At 41.8% G+C, this 22,909-nt stretch overlaps 1 protein-coding gene across 1 annotated transcript in view; it reads right to left on the bottom strand.

Annotated features, from left to right (window-relative positions):
• Positions 1-1,970: 1,970 nt before the first annotated feature.
• The window catches only part of ETS2 (ETS proto-oncogene 2, transcription factor), a 33,221-nt gene continuing 12,282 nt past the window's right edge, over positions 1,971-22,909 (bottom strand). The window contains exons 2-10 of the mRNA XM_040338977.1: positions 20,726-20,802; positions 16,568-16,685; positions 15,176-15,295; positions 10,715-10,915; positions 9,416-9,487; positions 8,913-9,134; positions 6,588-6,851; positions 4,432-4,550; positions 1,971-2,548 (exon numbers count right to left, since the gene is read on the bottom strand). Coding sequence (XP_040194911.1) covers positions 2,333-2,548; positions 4,432-4,550; positions 6,588-6,851; positions 8,913-9,134; positions 9,416-9,487; positions 10,715-10,915; positions 15,176-15,295; positions 16,568-16,685; positions 20,726-20,797 — 1,404 coding nt within the window. The 5' untranslated portion in view covers positions 20,798-20,802 and the 3' untranslated portion in view covers positions 1,971-2,332. The remainder of the gene's footprint in view (positions 2,549-4,431; positions 4,551-6,587; positions 6,852-8,912; positions 9,135-9,415; positions 9,488-10,714; positions 10,916-15,175; positions 15,296-16,567; positions 16,686-20,725; positions 20,803-22,909) is intronic.

Raw genomic sequence — 22,909 nt, 5'->3', positions numbered from 1 at the left:
GCTAAAAAATGTTCACGTCTCAGTGGGAAAAATGTTCTTTACATTGGTAGTCAGTAAGAGGATTGACCCCTTTACTTAAGGGGGGGGGGGGGTCAGAATGCTACCCTTAGGCCTCGTACACACGACCAGACATGTCCGATGAAAATGGTCCGCGGACCGTTTTCATCGGACATGTCTGCTGGGATCATCACACCAAATTCCCCACGGACAGAAGACGCGGCGACGTGCGCGACCCAGGAAGTTCAATGCTTTCGATGTCAGATGAGTCGTACTAACCATCGGACATGTCCAACGAACAGGCTTCCAGCGGACATGTTTCTTAGCATGCTAAGAAACTTTTGTCCGCTGGAAACCTGTCCGCTAGCCCAGGAATCCGGTCCGCTAGGCCGTACACACGGTCGGACATGTCCGCGGAAACTGGTCAGCGGACCAGTTTCAGCAGACATGTTCAGTCGTGTGTACGAGGCCTTATAGACAGCTGAAGAATATCATTGACGTCTTGCCACTGGATCGGCCAAGGGATGTTGGTGGGCGATCAGTTAGTCATAGCTCAAGAAACCTCTAGCAACCTCTTGAGGTACCCTAGGGTTCCACAGAAACCCAATGGGAATGGCTGCTCTCAACAGATCATTGGTGACATGCAACTGGTTCTGCCAAGTGGCATCGCCCCAGAACTATGCAGATCGGAGGCAAATCATTTTGCAGGCACCATTGCATGGGAGGTCAGTTAGTCATAGTTCAAAGGAATTTCTAGCAACTCCTGGGTGAACCCTGAGATTCAACAGGAACCTGGCTGAAAATGGTTGCTTCAAACAGATTATATGGTAAAAACAGTGCAGCGCAAAAGGTGAAAAATCAAACTAATATAAATAAATAATCATAAGTTCATAGAAGAACATGTGGCAACATGCAATTGGTTCTGCCAAATGTGGTTGGCCTTAGACCCCATTCACACCTAGGCGTTTTTACGCCTGTAGCGCTACGCCGCTGCCGCCAGAGGGCTGAAAACAGATGTCCCTCTATGGAGATGGTTCACATCTCCACGCCGGACGCCTGTCGCGTGAAAAAAGGTCCCAGACCTTTTTTTCAGGCGTCTTCGAGCGTTCGGCTAGGAGATGGCAATCATCTCCATAGAGGGGGTCATCTTGGGGCACATCTAGGCGGACAGTACCGGCGTTTTGTCGCCGCAAATCGCGGTACAAAACGCCGCTATTTTTACCGCGATTTGCGGCGACAAAACGCCGCGATTTCGTCCGTCTAGATGTGAATGCAGCCTTAGACCTACTCAGGTGGGAGGTACATCAGTTACAGCTCCAGGAACCTTGGGGTTCTCGAGAACCCTAGTTGAGAACAGCTGCTCTAAACATTCATCCACCACCTGATAATTGCCAGGCCTTCCAGATCACCTTTTCGGGCCCTCTTTAACTAGAGTTACTATGGTACGTAGCCACGTAACCAGGAAAACCAGTCACAAAGCAAGTGCCAGCCTTAAACTCCTTATGTGGCCTTAGCTTCATTGCAAGTAATGCCACCTTCCTGCAATTAAAATGCGACAATGACAGCTACCATCTGGTGCTTCTTGCCAAAAGGTTAAATTGCTGTGCAATGGATTCCTTTACTTGACCACAAATTACACTTCTATGTAGCGAACAGATGTACAATAAAAAAGCAAAAGCATTTAAAATGCCATTATATTTCTGAAACAAAAAAATTAAAAAAAAAAATCTTACACATCTGAAATTCAAATAATATACACATTCCTTTTGGAACAAAAAAATAATATTAATAATTAATTATGTAAATAAAGAAAAAAAAATGAACAAATTATTTACAATCAGCTTGAAATGGTTTGAAAATGTCCACGAAAGTGCATGGACTCATCATGAAGAAATCAAACATTAGGTGGTAAAATGCGCTTTTTCTCCAAGACCGCGCATCAGCTGGAATTAAAGTGGTCACTTTTTTTTCCCCCCGCATTAAACCACAGTTCAAAGCTTCCCGCTTGCTCAAACAATTGAATGAAAATGACTTGTTTTTTTCCCTGTTGATATACTGAATTTCTTTTTACGAAAAGTACATGCTTCCTGTGCAATTATTTATTCAAGTATGGGCTGTGATCCCAAGCAGCGTTCGTGGGACCTCTGTACATCCAGAGCTTCGAACACTTCTCCGAAATGTCTCAAAGTCCCTTCAGGTCTCACAAACTACCCCAAAAGCAAGTTCCTTCATCTCAAACAGTCCAGCCCATCAAATGCGACCAAAAAAAATAAAAAATAAAAATTGGTCATCTCCTTTTCACAGTTTTCACAGCCATCGTTCCGCGAGCTTCTGCTCAGTCGTCTATATCCGGTTGAACATCTAGCATCGCGTGTAGCTCTTCCGCAGAGTAACCCAGCAGGTTTTGGAGATCGCAGACGAACCGGTAGACGTATCGCTTTCCGGAGGTCTTGTGGATAATGTTCTTATCGTAGTAGTATCGCAGCCCGCGGCTTAGCTTTTCATAATTCATTTTAGGCTTGTTTTTCCTTTTTCCCCATCGCCGTGCCACCTGGGAATTTCAAAAGGCATGCGGATTAAAATGAGTTCAAGCATAACAAATGGCTAACCTTAAAGAATAAAAGCAATTTGAAAAGGGTTATATTGCATCTCACATGTGGTGGATTCAATACCAGCAGCCCTAAAAAACATAAAATTTCTATATACCACATTTGCCTTCTATAAAACATCTTCACATGTATTAAAATAAAATGAATGTACAGAGGGGGGAGAGCTCCTGCAGGTTTTTTTTCATGTTATTCAAAAGAAATCATCCCTGGCATCTCTTTAGATGTCCGTGCTCCTTGACAGCCAATCATTAAAAAAAAGTCTATGGAGCAGACACATCAAAAGCAGGTCTTCGATATACCGCTGTATGCAAAGAACATACAGTTTATAGGTCAGGAAACATAATGAAATTAGAACTGGCTGGACCATTGATGATGCCGGCAAAGCTCTCGAAAGAACGGCAGGAGAAAGAAAAGATTTGCAATACATGCTCGATTTGACTGAATATAATGAAGGGTTGGAGGCAATTATGGTTTAAAGCATGGGTCTCCAAACTTTCTACTTTACTGTCCTTCAGACTTTAGGGGATTTGGACTGTGGCTACTGCGAGTAGAAAAGGTCCCGATGTCGGTTGGTAAAAACAATGCCCAGCAAAGGGTCGCAATTTGAAGACCACTGGTTTAAGGTTTTATATTTTTCCTTTAGCTTCTGTACTGAGCCCAAAGAAGGCTAAAGGAAAAATATAAACCCTTAAACCAGTGGTCTTCAATCTGCTTTATCTGGCCCTTGTGACACTATTTTTATCCACTGATCCCAGCAATGGGGCATAATTCCCCTCACTGACGGGGCACAATTCTTACCAATAAAACTAACTATGGTGCACATACCCACAGGTATAATCTATCTATATTTTTTTTTTTATTATATTTTTTAAGATCCAAATAATGATTGTTGTTTTATAAAACCTTATGAATTGAGCCTTTCAAGTGCAAATTATTTTATTAATTATAAAAACAAATGTTTGTTTGGGTTCATAAAATTTGGCCATTTATGGAGAATCTGGTGCCATTTGGACACATAAGTGACACTTTATCCCATTTTACTGTAGTAAGGTCTCGCCTTCCTGCACTTCATCTGCAATAGTTCTTAATGAGAACCTATCGCTTGAGCACTTTCTAGCAGACAGGAGGCATTTTACAAAAGTCACCATCTCTCTCTTCATGCATCTTTCACATTTTGTATCCTTTGGCATCCAACCAAAGGTTAGCCATCCACCTACAGATTTATCTTGTTCAGCCTGTGGGTTGAACATGAGAAATCCAATAGATAAAACCCCCTCCCCCCATCCATGCTAAAAAGCATGAAAGAATGAATCTTCCCTGCTGGCAACCATGGCCATCAGCGTAATCAGTTTGGATGCAGTCACTGTTCGGTTGACAATTTTACAAGCAACACCACCAATAAAAATTAATAAAAAAAAAAAAACACACTTTTAAAACCGAGTGGTGCCAATGGGCCACCCATGACTCGAATTTCAAATCAAATTTGAAAAAAAAAAAAAAAATCTACTTCCTGTAGAAATGGGTTGAAATTTGAGCCGTGTATGGCAGGTTTAGGAGGTTTATGGTAAACCAATCCAGTAAACAGAAAGGTCTTACTGTAGTCATGGCCCTACAGAGCCCCAAAAAAGTAATCAACTTTACCAATCTGAGGATATGGAGGTGTGGTATGGAGCACTTCCAATAGTTCGAAATGTTCAATATCAAAATTTCAGAAACATGCCAAGAAAAACAAGAAGGATAAGACTCTAGACTCTCTGAACAGATACTGAATTAATATCTTGAAAATGGCCAGACTAATCAGCCTGTAGAAAGATAAAGTACAAACCTCGTCTGGGTCAGTGAGCTTGAACTCCCAGCCGTCCCCGGTCCAACTGATAAAAGGTTGGCAAGATTTGTCGGTCAACAATTCTAACAAGAACTGCCAGAGCTGGATAGGCCCACTCCCTGAAAATAAAACAAAAAACACGGTTATCACATACAGAATCAACTCTATTGTGCAGACCCTCTAAAGCAATGTGCAGGTACCCACAGCAACCAATCAGCATTCATCAATCTATAGGCACACTACAATAAGAACATGACTATAGAACTATTTTTACTGCCATTAGCCTAATGTGGGAACGGACCAACTACTGCTGTTCTTGTATAGTGGATAGATGTTATAGGGCACGAGAACCTGATCTGTTTTGGACTTAGGGCCGAAACAACTAATTAATCGACAATTAATCGATTACCATTTTCATAATCGATCGGCCAGTAACAAAATGGGGTTTAAAAAAATAAAATAAAAAATAGCCCTTTATAGTACAAAAAGAGCAAATCGCTATCGTAAATATTACTTTCACACAGTAAAAAAATTAACCCCTTACGGTAGCGATTATTTGCTCTTTTTGTACTAATGTTAGTTTTTTTAACCCCATGTTGCTAAACATCTCAGGCCTGGGTCACACCTCTGTTTTCTGCAGTTCATTTTCATGGTTTCCTATGGGACTTAAAACGGAGAAGCTACAGAAAAGCATGCAATGCATTTTTTGCGGCAATTTGTGTTTAATCTGCCCAACAACAAATTGCCCCCAAAAAAATGAAAAGAAAAAAAAAAAGGAAATCGCTGCAAAATTCCTTTTCTTTCCAAGGTTGTTAACCGATCGAAACAATAATCAGCCAACTAAATCGAATATGAAAATAATCGTTAGTTGCAGCCCTAGACTTAAGCATAAACAATAAGGTGCAAGACTTTAAAGGTGACACTAAAGGCCAATTTAATTTTTTTTTAAATAACAAACATGTCATACTTGCCACCACTGTGCAGTTTGTTTGGCAAAGCGTGGCCCTGATCCTTTGTTTGGCAAAGCGTGGCGCAGCTCCTCCCCGCAATAGATAACCCCCTCTGGGAAGCTCTCTCCCAAGGGGGTTACCTTGCGGGTGCGCTCCTGTGTCATAAACTCAGCGTCCATAGCCACCGAGTGAATGACTCGGCCCGCCCCCCCCCCCCTTTCATTGGATTTGATTGACAGAAGCGGGAGCCAATGGCTGCGCTGCCATCAATCTATCCAATGAAGAGCCGAGAATCCGTGGAGAGAGCAACACGGGATCGCGCCCACAGAAATTCAGGGCTTGGGTAAGTAAAACAGGGGGGGCCGGACAATGCAAGGTGTTCTTTCACCTTAATGTATAGGATGCATTAAGGTGAAAAAAACCCACAAAGGATTACAAGCCCTTTAATTTCTAACTCACTTGTTAAATTGCATGTCTTGCCCCAATAAATAAATAAAATGTATATTATAATAGAGATTATATATATATATATATATATATATATATATATATATATATATATATATATATATATATATAATCTCATTTTGTGGCAGGAATGAGCGCGTGCTACTGTTTAATATGGTGGCTTAGGCCAGATTTTGTAAGAAGCAAACACACAAAATGGTACAGGTGTGTGCGGCTTCATATGAGAGCCAGAGCTCGGGGCCCAATGAAGGGAGCAGTGAAAGGTGCTAATATGCACCATACTGTCCCATTCCGGACAGACCAAGGCCCGAGCCTGAGAGAGAGTCCATGAGTGACAGAGCAGCGGGGAAGCTGCAAGGAAAGATCTGAGGTACAGCGTTTGAGCACAAACACTGGGACATGTTTGATGGTCAGTGGGACCTAAAAAGGTACTTAATGGTCACGAGGACCCAGAGGTACTACTCAGAGCAGTAATCTACATGTTTTCCAGAAATTTACTGAACTTTTTTTTTTTTTTTTGGGCTCAGACATACATAGACAATTTCCCTTCCTCGAGGTTGTCTTTGGAACTTTCAGAATATACATAAAAAAATAAAAATAAAAATAAAAGCAAGAGAGAACCAAGCAGTGCGAAGAACAATAAAAGCTTTACAAGACAAAAGGCACGGATTATGACTCAGGCATTTGTCAGCTTAAGAGGAGACAAGTGGCTCTTAAAGAGATGTTCAATTATCTCACCTGTGAACCCGGCAAGGATGGCTGCTGGGATAACTGGTTTGCCTTGCTCCACAGGGTCATTCCTGTCTTGTATGTAATCTTTGAACGACATGGAAGGCTTGTTCAAGCACAGCGATTGGCTAGCTTCTTCTTCAAAGCTTTCGTAGGACGGAACTCGCTGCATGTCCACCAGTGAAGACTGGCTGGTCCATGACTGTAATAGGGAGTCTGTGCTTTCGAAACTCTCCGTACCGCTGTCTACAGAATCCATGTCAATGGATTTACCTGAGAGAAGATTAAAACGGATTGATTGAGATTGAGCATTTCCCAATATATGAAGAAAACCATCTTGAGTTTATGAAAGCACGATTTTTCTTCTTTAAAGCCAAAACTGGGAGATACACCCTCTATTTATCCTACACCCTCTATTTATCCTACTGACCATTATCACTGAGACTACTAAAAGTGAAGGAGAATGCAAAAACTTGATCACCCTTAGTCATGGTATTACATTTAAAGTTTCTTTAGTATAGAGCAGGGATATGCCATTAGCGGACCTCCAGCTGTTGCAGAACTACAAGTCCCATGAGGCATAGCAAGACTGACAGCCACAAGCATGACAGCCAGATGATGGAACATGTCATTTTGCAACAGCTGGAGGTCCGCTAATTGCATATCCCTGGTATAGAGGTTAGCATGAACCCTCACTGGCTCCATTCAATTACTCTAAACAACTATCTCAACAACTATTCTGCTCCACCACATGGAATGCATAGTTTCCAATGAAAGGAGGGAGAGATGAGGAAGCTCTGGTGAGGCTGGGTATCTGGTCCTTGGTAGCAGTAGAGAGATGGCACTGAAGGCAGCACTTTGTAGAGAAGAAGTAGCTCTGGAGGGTCATAAAGGAAAGAGAAAGGTGCCTCCAAGTGTAGTGGTTAAAATATTTATTACAGGCACAATGGAAATAAAAACCTTTATAAGATAGCAAGAAGTCATAGGCATATAATGATTAGTCCTCATGTGGATCGCTGTAATCCATCTATCTGGGGGAGAGAGAGCGAGAGCGAGAGCCGTCTTGCAGCTGTCAGTCCCTGGTGACGTGGCTGTGGATTGGGGATGAGGCGGCCCAGGTTCTGGAACCAAGCTGGACCACACGCCGCTGAAGTGACATCAGGTGAAGGTGGTGGGCGGCAACACATTTTGGAGCATGCACAGCTCCTTCGTGCATACTCCAAAACACCCTACCACCCACCACCTTCACCCAATGTCACATCGGCCGTGTGCATTCCAGCTTGGTTCCATAACTGCCTCATCGCATCTTCACCTCCTCGCCAATCCACGTCACCAGGGACTGACAGCTGCAGGACGGCTCTCTCTCTCACTAGGAGGACTAATCATTATATGCCTAGGACTTCTTACTATCTTGTAAGTGTTTTTAATCCGATTGTGCCTGTAATAAATCTTTTAACCACTGCACTTAGAGGCGCCTTTCCCTTTCCTTTATTGTTTCCAATGAGTCATCTGACTCATCAACTTGCATTGTGAGAAAGAGCAGTAAAGCGCAACCATGACGTAGAAATGCAAATCAAAGCCTTAATGTATAACAGGAAAATATGGCTGCCCCCATGCACAAATATACACAAATTATACACGATCAAAAGGTTTTAAAAGCGGTGTTCCAGCTGTTTTTTTTTTTACTTACCTGTCAAACGAGCCCGCGACAACAGCCTCAAGGCCGAGCCATCCATCGGATCGGGTGCCAGCGCCGCCATGGCAACTAAGGGAAACCGGCAGTGGAGCCTTGCGGCTTCACTGTCCATTTCCTACTGCGCATGCGCGATTCGCGCAGCGCTTTGTGAATGGCCACGTTGTCTTCTGAGAGACACACACATCCCAGAAGACAAGCGGGGGAGCTTGCCGAAGAAGGAAGAAGTGGAACAGCAAGGCGGACTAGGAAAAAGCAGATTAGAAAGACTGCCTAGCAACAGGGGTTTCTGGCAAGTAGAAAAAAATAAATTCTATTTTTTTTTTTAATAAAAAAAAAAACATTTTAATGTATAAATGTTTTTTTAGGGTGGACCTCTGCTAAAAAAAAAACAAAAAAAAAAAAAAAACACACACACATGCATAAGATTACTTACATTAAGCGGACCATTTTACGTATAGCTAAAAAAATAATTGGGGAGACTATACACCATCTTTAAATTGTCTCAAGATTATCCCAAAATTTGCAAGTCAAGTGCTGCGAGACAATTTTACACGTTTGTCTCAAAATAAAAGATGAAAATTATTAATAGGTGCCAGCAATGACACCTGAACCTCGAAGATCATTTGTTCTACACTCACCGGAGCTCAGGGAACTCAGTAGGATGTTCATGTTTCGACTATAGTCCCGGTTCATTGAGGAGTAATTGCTGCCCATAGACTTCATGCACGAATAACTCTGAAACTCTTGCTTGACCGGAAGGAAATTTGGCACTTGGGGCACCGGGCATAGGTCATTGTACATTTCAGTTTTGGGGTAACTGTGTACTTGAGAGCCACAATGCAAGGGGTCCATGTTGAAATCTACAGAAAAAAAAATGTAAATACAAAAATTAGGATGGTTGTTCATTCTATATAAAGCGAGGCTTATCTTAAAAAAATAAAAAAAAAGGGGGGGGGGGACAATTTAAGAGTAGTGGATAAAATGAATTATGTCTGACAGAATTAAAGATACACCATAAATCATAACAACAAGATCAACAATAATAGCCTAAGGAGCAACAACAGCAAGTATGCTGAATTACAAAAGCACATTGTCAAATAGCCAGTTATTTTTAATATAAATTAGAAAAAGGAATACTTACTTAATGAGTCAGTGTTCACCCATTGAGTTTGATTGGAGCTATGAATATACTGGTCCTGTACTCGCTCTTGTTCTGTAGGAAAAATAAATAAATGCACGGGTCAGGCTGGAAAATATACACAAGACTGACACAATTTAGGTAATATTTACTAAAGGCTAATGCCCTAGGGAATTTATTTGCCCATTCTTGGGTCAGAAATATTTTCTTTGTCTTAAGTAACAAATTTGTCAACAGTTGCCTGGGGAAGGGGTTGTATTTCCTCTAGACCAGGGGTCTTTCTATAAAAAAGGGCCATTTCAGACTTAAATGAGGGCCAGACTGCGGCCTTAGGGAGTAAAAAAGGTCTTGATTATCAGTGGGAATAAACATTGCCCATCTTTGGTGTCATGAAGCCCCATTGCTAGTGTCCTTGGGAGAAATTGTGTCCCATTGTTGGTGTTATTGCGAGGAATTGTGTCCCATCTTTCGTCTCATTGGGAGGAATTATATCCCATCAATGGTGTCATTAAGCCCCATTGTTGGTGTCTTTGCGAGGAATTGTGTCCCATTGTTGGTGTTATTGCGAGGAATTGTGTCCCTTCATTGGGTCGAATTATGTCCCATTGTTCTTAGTCACATTGGGAGGAATTGTGTCCCATCATTGGGTCGAATTGTGTCCCATTTTTCTTAGTCACATTGGGAGGAATTGTGTCCCATCATTGGTGTCAGTGGGTCAAATGATGTCCCATTGTTGGCATCAGTGTTTAAAAATAGTGCCCCTAGGGCCGGATTAAAGCAAGCAAAGGGTCAGATGTGGCCCCCAGGCTGTAGTTTGGAGACCACTGCACTAGCCCAAACCTGCAGGAGATGTGCAAAGTTCAGCATGATGGACATCTAGATAATAATGTTAACTAGATAAAGTGCAGCTATAAAGAAGAAGTCTTTCCTGATCATTTCCATTGTTCTTACAAGTCTCTGGAGGAATGACTTATTATGATTTATGTTGGGCAACCCCTTAGTGGTGTAAGAATGACAGGTGGCTTCATAGCCTTTCTCCAACAAACAGGTTCTTCAACTTTGCTAGTGAAAGTGGTAGACCCCTTTAAAAAGGTTTACATTGTATGTCCGTATTTACATAATATGTAAAACAAATCTCAACGGATCCTATAAAAGGGACGAATAATACAAAGTGAATGGCATTTTCCCTTGAAAGGGAAGAGATCTAATTTGGGCATGACAGTTTCTAAATCGCCTGTGAACATCTAAACAACATTCCCGGAACTGTTTAAACGACATTCTGGCAAACGGCTTCTTAATTACCTTTCATCATCTGTTCCAGATGCTCCCAGAGAATGTCACCCACAAAGTCTGGGGCCAGCTCCAGGAAATGCTCCTTTCCTAGACTGCACAGCTCCTGACCAGTCATGATGAACTTCTGGAAGTTAACGGTCTCCAAGGAAAACTCGTTGGAAGCCCAAACAAGCCACTGGCATACTTGACTGTCATTCCACAGCCATGGATCTACAAGAGGAGAAGAAAACAGGTTGAAGATACTGGCCAACCCCGTATAGGAAACATATTTACCAGTAGAAGAAATAAAAATTATATACACACAAAAAAAAAAAAAATAATAAAAAAAAATTTATATATATATATATATATATATATATATATATATATATATATATATATATATATATATATATATATATATATATATATATATATATATATATATATATATATATATATATATATATATATATATATATATATATATATATATATATATATATATATATATATATATATATATATATATATATTCCCCCCCACAATAGCAGCCAAGAGTATCCCCCCCCACAATAGCAGCCAGGAGTATCCCCCCCCCCCACAATAGCAGCCAGGAGTATCCCCCCCCCCCACAATAGCAGCCAGGAGTATCCCCCCCCCCCCACAATAGCAGCCAGGAGTATCCCCCCCCCCACAATAGCAGCCAGGAGTATCCCCCCCCCACAATAGCAGCCAGGAGTATCCCCCCCCTCCCACAATAGCAGCCAGGAGTATCCCCCCACAATAGAAGCCTACCTGTGCCGAGTAGGAGAGGAGCCGGAGCCGCCGCGTTGATCAAAACCGCGGGGAACATTACAGCTTTCAAATGAATAGCTGCCGCCGCCGCGAGCCGCCCCTCCCCCTTGTCCAGGAATCTTTGATAGACAGATCACCCATCCAATCCTGGGATGGGTGATCTGTCTATGAAAAAAGTGCCCGGAAAAGGGGAGGCGCTGTATATGACACACGCCGCGGGGAATACAGCTATTGAATTGAAAGCTGTAATGTTCCCCGCGCTATTAACAGGCGGCGGCTACAGCTACGCGACTCTCCTCTCCTTGCTCGCCCCCCCTGCTCCCAGGTAGCCCACACTCGCCAGCCCGCAAAATGCGATAGAGATAGAGATAGAGATAGAGATAGAGATAGAGATAGAGATAGAGATATATCTCACACACAACCAATCACATCCCTGCCGGCTAACCATAACACAACATTAGAAGAATTTGCCCAAAGGGTGGTGCTAAAGAACAAAAAAAAAAAAAAAAAAAAACACGTTGTTTTGTGTTTGTTGGCTGACGATTCTTTGCAAGACAAGTTCATGGCCAACGGCCTTCAAACTAAAGTCCTACTCTTTGTCCGATGGAAATCCCATTGCGTGTACGAGGCTTAAGAAGTCAGGGGTAGACTAAACCACCAGGCTCCATCATTAAACATCAATTTTGGATGGAGCCTTTATGGTTTACACCCATAAGCACACAAGCATTTGCCAAGGTATCTGCCAGGTCTATTAATATCAGTGAATGTTTATGCTTTCTGGTCTGGGAGAATGACAAACACCATTTTTTTCTCTGGAATAATGTGCACAGGATGACTAAACAGGGTCACGCTGAGAAATCGAGGAACATAGTTTAAATAACTGGCGGTTGCACAATAAGCTGTAGTAGATTTCATGCAGGGAAATTCCTGTGACGTCTGTATTCATTCAGCTTTTCCCCAAAAAAACATGGCTTAAAACCTCTGCTTACAACTTCAGGACAAGTTAACTGCGCCGAGATTTAAGCATTTAAAGGGAACATTGTGGAAGAAAAGGAGGTGGCCATAGATGACCTCTCCTTCTGAAAATACTAATTCCCTGGCTATAATACCAATCAGCAGCTTTAGTGCTTTCTATATGGCATTGGTGTAACTGGCTTCACTCTGACTTGCCTCATCGGCATGGGTTGTTCCAGATAATGGTCTCCAAATAGTGAAACCAGGGGGCAAAAAGGAGTTCTATCACCAACATTTGTCTCCTTATAAGGATATTAAATACGTTTAATGGAGGTGTGGACTGAGATGCAAATGATAAACACAGAGCTATGATAAAGCTTGCCATACATGGAAAAGGTTACCATCTATCCCCCATTCCACACTGTCCGACCATCAATTTTCCCATCAAAATGAAAAATGTCAGGCAATAGGGTTTCAACAGGGCCCACGGCTTAAAATTCACTCCGTAAATGACCATCTATATACAGTCTTACTGGGCATTATAAATAAACGGTAACAGAAAAGTGGAAAAACGTTGGGTGAGGAAACTGCTGCTTCCAGGCTCTCTCCAGTATTATGCCGTGTACACACGATCGGAAATTCCGACAAGAAAACCATGGATTTCCCCCCCCCCCCCCCCCGACTGAATTTTGGCGCAAACTTGTGTTACATACACACGGTCACACCAAATTCTGACCGTCAAGAAAGCGGTGATGTACAACACTACAACGAGCCGAGAAAAGTTAGGTTCAATGATTCCGAGCATGCGAATGGATTCCGAGCATCTATGTTTTTTTGCACGTCGGAATTGCATATAGACTATAAGAAATTCCCACAAGAACTTTTCCCGTCTGAAAATTTGAGAACCAGGGGCCAGATTCTGAGAGATTTGCCCTGGCTACGCCGCCGTATCTTACCTGGCGGAATTTCAAATCCAGGAAGATTTTGCGCCGTAAGTTACGGCGGCGTAGTGTATTTCTCGGTGCGTATTTCAAATTGGGCGGGTAGGGAGCGAGATTCATTTAAATGAAGCGCGTCCCCCGCGCCCATTGTAATGCGCATGCTCCGTTTTGAAATTTCCTGCCGTGCTTTGCGCGAAATGACGTCGCACAGACGTAATTTTTTGAACGTAGACGTGAGTTACATCCTTTCCTATTCACGGACGACTTGCGCAAAAAAAAAAAAAATTTGACGCGGGAATGACGGCCATACTTTAACATGGCAGGTCTATCTATACGCCACAGAATATCAGCTTTAACTATACGCCGGGAAAAGCCGACTAGCGACGACGTAAGAGAATGCGACGGCCGCACGTACCTTTGTGAATCGCCGGAAAAAGCTAATTAGCATACCCGAAGCGGAACACAATGCGAACTCCACCCAGCGGGCGCCGAAGTATTACACCTACGATCCGAAGCCGTACGCCTGTCGGATCAAAGCCAAAAGCCGTCGTATCTTGGTTTGAGGATTCAAACTAAAGATACGACGCGGCAAATTTGAAAGTACGCCGGCGTATCAGTAGATACGCCGGCGTACTTGTACTGTGAATCTGGCCCCAGATGCTGTTGAAAATTCTGACAGAAAAAAAGTCAGATGGGGCCTAAGGATGGTCGGAATTTCTGACCAAAAGCTCACATCAAACTTTTCCAGTCGGAAATTCCGATTGTGTGTACGCGGCATTAGAAGACTGGGCTTTTGGCTATGGGATCTCTTTTGAAGGGTAGAATCAGAATTTAGAATGGCCAACCTTTCCCTCCAGCAGAGATCATGTGACTAAAGACCTAGAGTTTTGACTATATAAGCAGTACTAGAGGGAGTATGGAGCAGTATTTACTCCAGCAAAGTATTTGGGCCCTTATATGCATCTTATTTGTCGATTCCAGCAAGATTGGTAAAATAGCTATAAGTTAACATTTAAACACAAGTCTGCTAGAAGACCTATTCATCAAAAATTTGAGGTCACGGTTACGATAAGCCCTTTCTTTAAATAATGCAAAATAGGACCCCCTCCCTTCAAAGAAGCATTCCTTAAAGCGGAAGTAAACCCAATGATTTAATAGTTTCCAAAGACAGTTACATTCCCGGCATGCCGGAAATGCTAACTGTCTCATTGGCTGTGCTCTCAACCAAACTGTCACACCATCCAATGGCTGGTGTCATAACTGATCACATGTGCAGCATCATGGCAGTTGAAGATTAAACAGAGGCCAAGATGGCAGCTTCCTTGTCTAAAAATGATAGGCGGGTTTACTTCCACTTTAAATTGAATACAAACCAGACAAAAAAAAGTTAGACTATGTAATGATTGGGGTAGGTATACCTTAATAATCACAATAAACATGTTAAAAAGGATGGCAATTACAGCATTTGAACCCTTTCTAGTAGACAAGGACATGAGACATATTTCAGGTTAAACCAAAAATGTCCTAAAAAATGTACGGCGGTACCCACATACCACCAATGCATCTCCATCGCACAAGCCAGCAGTCATATCAACATAGTCATAAGATTGGGCTCACCAAGGCAAAAACCATTGTGCAAAGTGCTGTCAATAAAAATATCATCTTTTATCAAAACCAAACGTCAAGTGCCAACTGTCACTTTATTTATTAGATGTGAAATGGTTCCAACAATACACACAGCCCCATAGCCGCCAACAATGAACGGATTGTCTAGATAAGAATAGAGAATTCAACTCACTGCTGGGGATGCCAAGCCGTCTCTGCTCCTTTGTAAACCCATTAAAAGTGGCCTTCAGAGCTTGACTCATGACCGCCTTGCTGCAGGGTGTCAGGAGGGGCAATTCGCAGCTGCTGGAGTCTGGAGAAAGACATAAAATGTATTTTATATCAGTGGATACCAAAGACCGAACACATATGCTGCGCTCGGAAGCCTTTCACTATAAATAGTTGAGAACTGCTAAAGCATTTTATGGTCGATGCAGCAAGCTGATCTGTAATGGCAGGATATCGGCTTCCAATTACACCAAGGGAAGCCGCCATACCATGATAAGGCTCAGCCTGTTTCACACTTACTGGAGGCATATCTGAGAATTATAAAAGTAGCGAGTATATACATTATACACACAAAAGTGAGTACACCGCTCACATTTTTGTAATTATTTTATTATATCTTTACATTGAAGAAATTACACTTTGCTATAATGTAAAGTAGTGAGTGTAGGGGTGTAATATTAAATACACACTATGGGCCAGATTCACATAGAACTGCGGCGGAACGCATCGTAGATACGTTACACCGCCGCAAGTTCTCATCGCAAGTGCCTGATTCACCAAGCACTTGAGATGAAAACTACGCCGGCGGCCTCCGGCGCAAGGCGGGCCAATTCAAATGGGCGTGTGCCATTTAAATTAGGCGCGCTCCCGCGCCGGACCTACTGCGCATGCTCCGTTTCGCAATTCCCGTTGTGCTTTGCGCGCCGCAACGTCATTTTTTCGAACTGCGACGCGCGTAGCGTACTTCCGTATTCCCGGACGTGTTACGTAAACGACGTTAAATTTTAAATTTCGACGCGGGAACGACGACCATACCTTAGACTGCAATACGATTGCTGACTAAAGTTAGGGCAGGTCAAATAACGACTAAAATTGCGACGGGAAACTTGACTACGGACGACGTAGCGAATGCGAAAATCCGTCGGGGATCCGCCGTAACTGCCAATTTACATACCCGACGCTGGTTTACGACGCGAACTCCACCCAGCGGCGGCCGCGGTACTGCATCCTAAGATCCGACAGTGTAAAACAATTACATCTGTCGGATCTTATGGATATCTATGCGTAACTGATTCTATGAATCAGTCGCATAGATAGAAACAGAGATACGACGGCGTATCAGGAGAAACGCCGTCGTATCTCTTTGGTGAGTCTGGCCCTATATATCTATATAAATTCTGATGCCGATCAGCTGCTGGTTTTCCAGGCTGGTGGACACACTGGCCAAATATCGGCCAGGTTCTGTTGAACCAGTCTTTATTAGGAAATACCTATTCACCCTCCATCTGCTCCTACTGGCTTACATACTGACCCCCTCCCCCCACCCACATCCTTAGTATAATGCAATAAAATTTACCATGTGGGAGCAAATCCAGACCAGTAGGGACTGCCTGTTCTTCTTCATAAGTGTCATACGTGGAGAACGATCCAGTGTAAATCGATGACAATAAATCAAGATCAAATGCCAGCTGTCGCTGCAAAAAAATAGCAAGAGGAAACGTTTAAGTTTAAAGAACCAACCTTTTGCATCACAAGATTTAGCAATTTTAACGATACTATACTAAAACAAACACATTTTATTTAAATTAAGCTTTTTTTGTGCTTAGAGTGCAGCTTTAAATACTCATATTTTGAGAAAAGAAAAGAAAAGAAAAAGAAAAAGAAAAAGAAAAAGAAAAAGAAAAAAGAAAAAAGATATAGATATAGATATAGATATAGATAAATAATTCTCCTGAACATAGGAATTAAAGAAGGTATACACTTTATTCTGCCTTGAAGCACAGAAAACTCGTCAATGAAGTGAGGTTTAATCAGTAGTGGCAGTGTATAGCAGAGCTCTTTAATGAAATGAATCCACTCGGATGAGGCAGAATTCAGCAGCCTAATAAGTAGCCCCTTCTATAAATACAACGCGATGAGCTGTCGCCATAATTATACCTGCCTTCTCCCAGAGATTACAGGGGAAGAACACTCCATCTCACCTGTGTATACATTCCATTGCTCTACATCACACCGCACAGCAGAACAGGGCTCTATTCATCCATGCTGTTTGGGTGCTAAAAATAAAAGTTTTTAATTGCGTTGTGTCAGCCATCACCCAGTCTCAGGAGGGAAGACACAACACACCTTGACAGGTCAGCTAAAAGTGCCATTAAAAAGGGTCACCTACAGCCATTTAGGTTTTAATCGTTTCGTGGCCCGGAGGGAAAAACCAGGGCTAAAAGGGTGGTCGCACATATCAGTGCGATTATTCCATGACTTCACTTAGGGCTCTTTCACTCGGACGTGTCAGTGTATGGACTTCGCTTGCTCAGCAGGAATCGCTCCGTTGATCCCTGCTGAGCAGGAAGATGACAGGTCCGTCTCCGCTCACTGTGCAGAGATGGACCTGTCAGAGCTCCGCGTGTGAAAGGGGCCTTAAGCTTAAAAATTGTTGGCCAAACAGAAAGATTGATGTATTCTCATGGTGCTGGTGCTTTGCCAAGCAGCAATGCACCTGAAACTATGAAGGCACCATCTGATGGGAGGTCAATTAGCCACAGCTCAAGGAACCCCTAGCAAACTCAGGAGGAACCCCCGGGTTGAGAATGGCTGAAAATGGATATAGACCATTTATTTGTTTTAACATAAATCTATCCTCAGATAAAAAGGTTAAAACAAAAATACTGTATTTAAGCCGAGTCGCCCAATTTTACCACCAAAAAAACGGGAAAGCCTATTGACTCGAGTATAAGCCTAGGGTGTCCATGCCTAGACTGACGTTTAAACATAGGAGTCTATGGAAGGGGTGCCCGGCCTGGGAAAAAATAAATAAAATCGGTGCTCCCCGGACCACAAACTTTGCACACTTGTAGAGGAAGAGTGGGGCTACATGTGTGCCAAGTTTTGGGTCCAGGGGACCTGCGGCCGTCACCGGGTCTCCAAATTCCGGGAGATCAAGCGCAAAAAGGTGACTCGAGTATAAGCCGAGGGGGGCATTTTCAGGACAAAAAAATTTAAATAAAAAATGTGCTGAAAAAACTTGGCTTATAGGGTACATGGTCTTTATCCATTTTCAGCCAGTCTCAATTGGGGTTCCTCCAGAGGTTGCTAGGGGTTCCTTTAGAAGTGGCTAACTGATCTCCCATCTAATGGTGCCTGCATAGCTTCAGGCACATTGCCACTTGACGAAGCACCAGCACAAAAAGGGTTCATTCTTTCCACTGACCACCAACGTAATGAGCATTTTCCTTAGGACCCCTGATGGACTAATATTAGCAGGGGTGCAAAGAAAACTTGAAGTACTTTCAAGTGATATTCGTAACGGAATCAAAAAGTACTTCCAATGTTGGTAAAAATATTCGTACGAAAATCTACTAGTTTAAGGCCGGTCATAGACAGGTTCCAAGTTCAGCAAATTTTAAGGGTTCATCCAACGTAAAAAAGGTTGAGAAAGTCTGGATTGGAGCATCCCTAAAAAAAGTAGATTTTCAAATGACTTGAAAAACGCCATTGAAAAGTACTTCAAAATTTTCTTTGCTTTTAACATTTAATTTTGTAATGAATGGACTTTACCAATTGAAAACCACATACACAGTCAGAACATTTTCTTCAAGTAAAATAGTCCCTCCTGCTCCTTCAAAAACTCTCATCATTCCGGTCCACATCAAAATGTTGACTTGACCCCCACTAATGATTGAAAATCAAAAACTAACATTCTTGAAACTAAAATATTTGAACAAAATTCTACTAGTGTAAGGCCAGCTTTATTATTATTATTATTCGCTCGTTGAACAAGCCCCAAACTCTTCGGGAAAATTGGACGTATGCTTTCCATCCACAGAAAAGGCATTGTCTTCACACACTTTACAAACAAAACACACACAGACAATCCAAGTGTCTGTGTCTACACATACGTAAATTAATCATAAACCAGCAGTCTGGACAGGTTGGGACACAATAGTCATGAGTCAGCCCGTATCTTTATAGAAGCAATGAGCGGGGCGGGGACACCGGGCTATGTGCAAATATTTGGAGCTGTGTTAATGATAAAAGGGACAAGGAGCCCTAGAACACACACACACACACAAGCAATAGGAAACTTTAAATTCCACCATTTAGCAAACAAAGGCTTGAGCCACACCAGGTCCATTGTTGGCCATCAAACCACAGCACCTTATCATATGCAAACATAGGCAGAGAGGGATCAATGGAAACAACCCCCGAGGCAATGTTGCTAGCAATAGTCCACGGGAAACCATTTCCTCAAAAGTAAATCAAACAAAATCAAGTTTACTCCAAACTTTTTGATTAAAATGGCCTGCCCCCATCTAAAGCTGGGCTTGGGTCGGCCATGTACTGAGCAAAGGTCTGCTCTCTTCTGCAACCATTTAATGTAAAACCTGGTCAGCTGCTTGTACCAAAGTTGATCAGTGGATCTACTTGGGTACATTCAACCTGCCCATATATAGTTCGATTCTCAGCCGGGTTCCTGCTGAACTTCGAACCGTCTATGCTCGACATTACAAAATTTGAAGATTTTCGTACAAAATATTTGTACCAACATTGGAAGTACTTTTGATTGTGTGATGAACATGACCTGAAAGTTCTTTTACCATTCGATTTTGGAATAAATAGACTTTCCTGTATGAGAATCACATTTACGCTTTGAAAATTCATTCAAGAAAGAAAGTCCACTATGGATGAAAAATAAATGTCTATTTGCAATTAGGAAATTGAATGAAGGTTCTTAAAATAAAAGAATTTGGAACAAAAGTTTACTAGTGTTTGTTTTAGCTTCTCGTGGTCATATTTGGCTTTGATTTGAAAGAGTACAAAATGATACAACTTTCATGTTGAAAAGATTATAGATTTTTATGAAATATCCTAAATCTATACTTATAGTGCATCTAAACCTGAGCTCTGGGTATATTTTACATTTTTTGAATTTTGTAAATGTTTCTTTAAATTGTGCATCAGATTTTAATTTGGATTTCTTTTTATTGATACAATGTTTAATTGCACTAGGGCCAGTGCACTCTCCCTTTATAAATGTTTCCTTGAAGAAATATACCTACATCATACTGGCTCATTATAAAGTCTATGTCAAGCCAAAAACCTGTCTTCAGCTTTGGATGGAGTGGAGAAGGATTAGGATTAGAACACCTGGTTTTACTATGACCCAGGGTTCTGTTAGTCCCCGTACACACGACCAAGTTTCTCGGCAGAATTCAGCCAGAAACTCGATCGGAGCCGTATTCTGCCGAGAAACCCGGTCGTGTGTACACTTTTGGCCGAGGAAACCGACGAGGAACTCGTCGAGCCAAATAGAGAACATGTTCTCTATTTCCTCGTTAGTCAATGGGGAAACTTGGCTCGCCGAGATCCTCGGCGGCTTCAGAAGGAACTCGACGAGCAAAACGATGCGTTTTGCTCGTCGAGTTTCTCGGACGTGTGTACGGGGCCTTAGAGAGATTTCCCACTGCCTTCACAATTTAGAACCAGAACTTGACGAAATATCTAATAAGTCTCTTACCTTTAGTACGCCTCTGTGGGTGTTGTACACAGGAGCCACCTGATCCAGGTTTCGGATATCGAACTCTGTCATTGTGCCTGTAGAAGAAAGAAAAAAATTAAAATTAAAATAAAAAACATGGGATTTACTTTTTTTGCACCTGGGTGGGCAAGACAGATTCCAGGCAGATCAAATTTATAAAAAAGGAGTCCAAAGCAGTTTTAATGATTCTCAAAACAGCCAACACGTTTTAAGGGCAAAACAATCCATCAGGGCTACAAAAGAGAAATACAATACCAAAATGTAATTATATATATATATATATATATATATATATATATATATATATATATATATATATATATATATATATATATATATATATATATATATATACATATATATACATACATATACATACATATACACACACACATACACAAATTAAAAATACTAAAATTGAAAATTGTTAAAAAAAAAAAAAAAAAAAAAAGGAAAAAACACAAATATAAAATCCCCCCCAAAAATATTAGAATATACTGATAGAGTCGGTTCACACTGGGGCGACTCGTCAGGCGATATAGCCGCCTGACAAGTCGCATCCCATTCTATTCAATAGAACCGTTCTAATAGGAGGGACCCAAGTCGCTCCAACTTAGAAAAAGGTTCTTGTATGACTTTGGGGGCGACTCGCATTGACTTCTATACAGAAGTCATTTTGCAAGTCGCCGTCTTCAGGACGCCTTGCAGAGTCGCCCCTGCGTGAACCGGCTCTAAATGTAGTTACAAATATATATATATATATATATATATATATATATATATATATATATATATATATATATATATATATATATATATAAGTAAATAAAGTATACAAATACATAATAGGTATAGAGAGAGATTCTCTTTGAAGGCCTGCTATCTCACACACACACACAATGATTTCTTGGCGTTCCCTGCTATGACTCATATTGTGACTAAGTAACAGAAAAAAAAAAAAAAAAAAAAAAAAAAAAGAAGGTTTATTGCCTGCGGGAAGCAATCTTTGATCTTGGGCAATTGAGGAACGAAGGACAGTGCTAATGTGCAACATCGCACCTCTACTGAACTACGCCAAGACATTCTTTATTTACACAAAACATAAATAGGGTTTCAGTCAAAACTCCCAAACCTGGGCCCTTTGTGTGGCCCCCGTCTGGGGGTTCCGAACCCAAAACATACACATTTAAGAATTGGAGACAATAGGGGACAGCTCAGGATGTTTATATGCATTAAACTGTAACAGAAATTAGCCAACCCATAGAGCAATATTCTGTTTCGGAACATTTTATAATGGCAATACCATATAGCCGCAAAGTACGATACTGTAGATGCATTAAGTTTGGGTATAACGCATCAGAACGCACTGTGCGAAAAAATGCAACACTTCCCCTTTTTTTTTTTTCCTCTCTCTCTCAGCACACCCAACTGAAGTAACAGGACATAATTGCCTCGTCTATGCATTGAGCAATGCTACATAATGCAAGAGCATGTGAATGAGCCTCCAAGTTCTGCTTTCTCCAGATCAACTCCCCATATACTAAATTTAAAAAAGTAGAGGAAATCCGGACGACGTTGCAGAGGTTTTACACTGCGGCGTGGTCACATTTTGCTAGAAATCGCAATCTCATCAGTGTTGGATGACACTATATGTTTTTGCCTGGATCGACGCGGAGGAAGTCAGTGTTATGGTTTTACAAAGCCGTATCCGGCCTGCGAGCTCCAAGCTGCGGAGAGGCGGAGGACACACACACGACACATGCAGGCCTCACGTGCTGGAAATCATGTTTGCGGCCAGATAATACACGGACGGGGGCTGCTTAGCAACAAAACTAAGCGCGCCGTTAACCCTTCTCTCCTCCCAAGGGCTAGCCCCATTAAATTGCTGGAAAATGAGATCTGCAGAGAATTTGATCACTTCCAATAATTCACAGGGATTAGAAACTAAAACATTCAGATCATGGTGTGTAAAACCAGCCCAACCATCAAATCCAAACCTTTCTATTTAACTAAAATTATTGGCTACAGGCCTGGGAAGACGCCAGAGGAAATAAAGGCAATGTTGTTACATCAGCCAGTTAGATGTTACCTCTTAAAAGGGAGCATCTAAAATAAGACCTATAATCTTATTGGCTGTCATGGCTGACCCCTTTGCTCATTTCA

Source organism: Rana temporaria, chromosome 2 (genome assembly GCF_905171775.1).
Source record: "Rana temporaria chromosome 2, aRanTem1.1, whole genome shotgun sequence".
Taxonomy (NCBI): Eukaryota; Metazoa; Chordata; class Amphibia; order Anura; family Ranidae; genus Rana; species Rana temporaria.
This window is presented reverse-complemented; position numbering and strand designations above follow the sequence as displayed.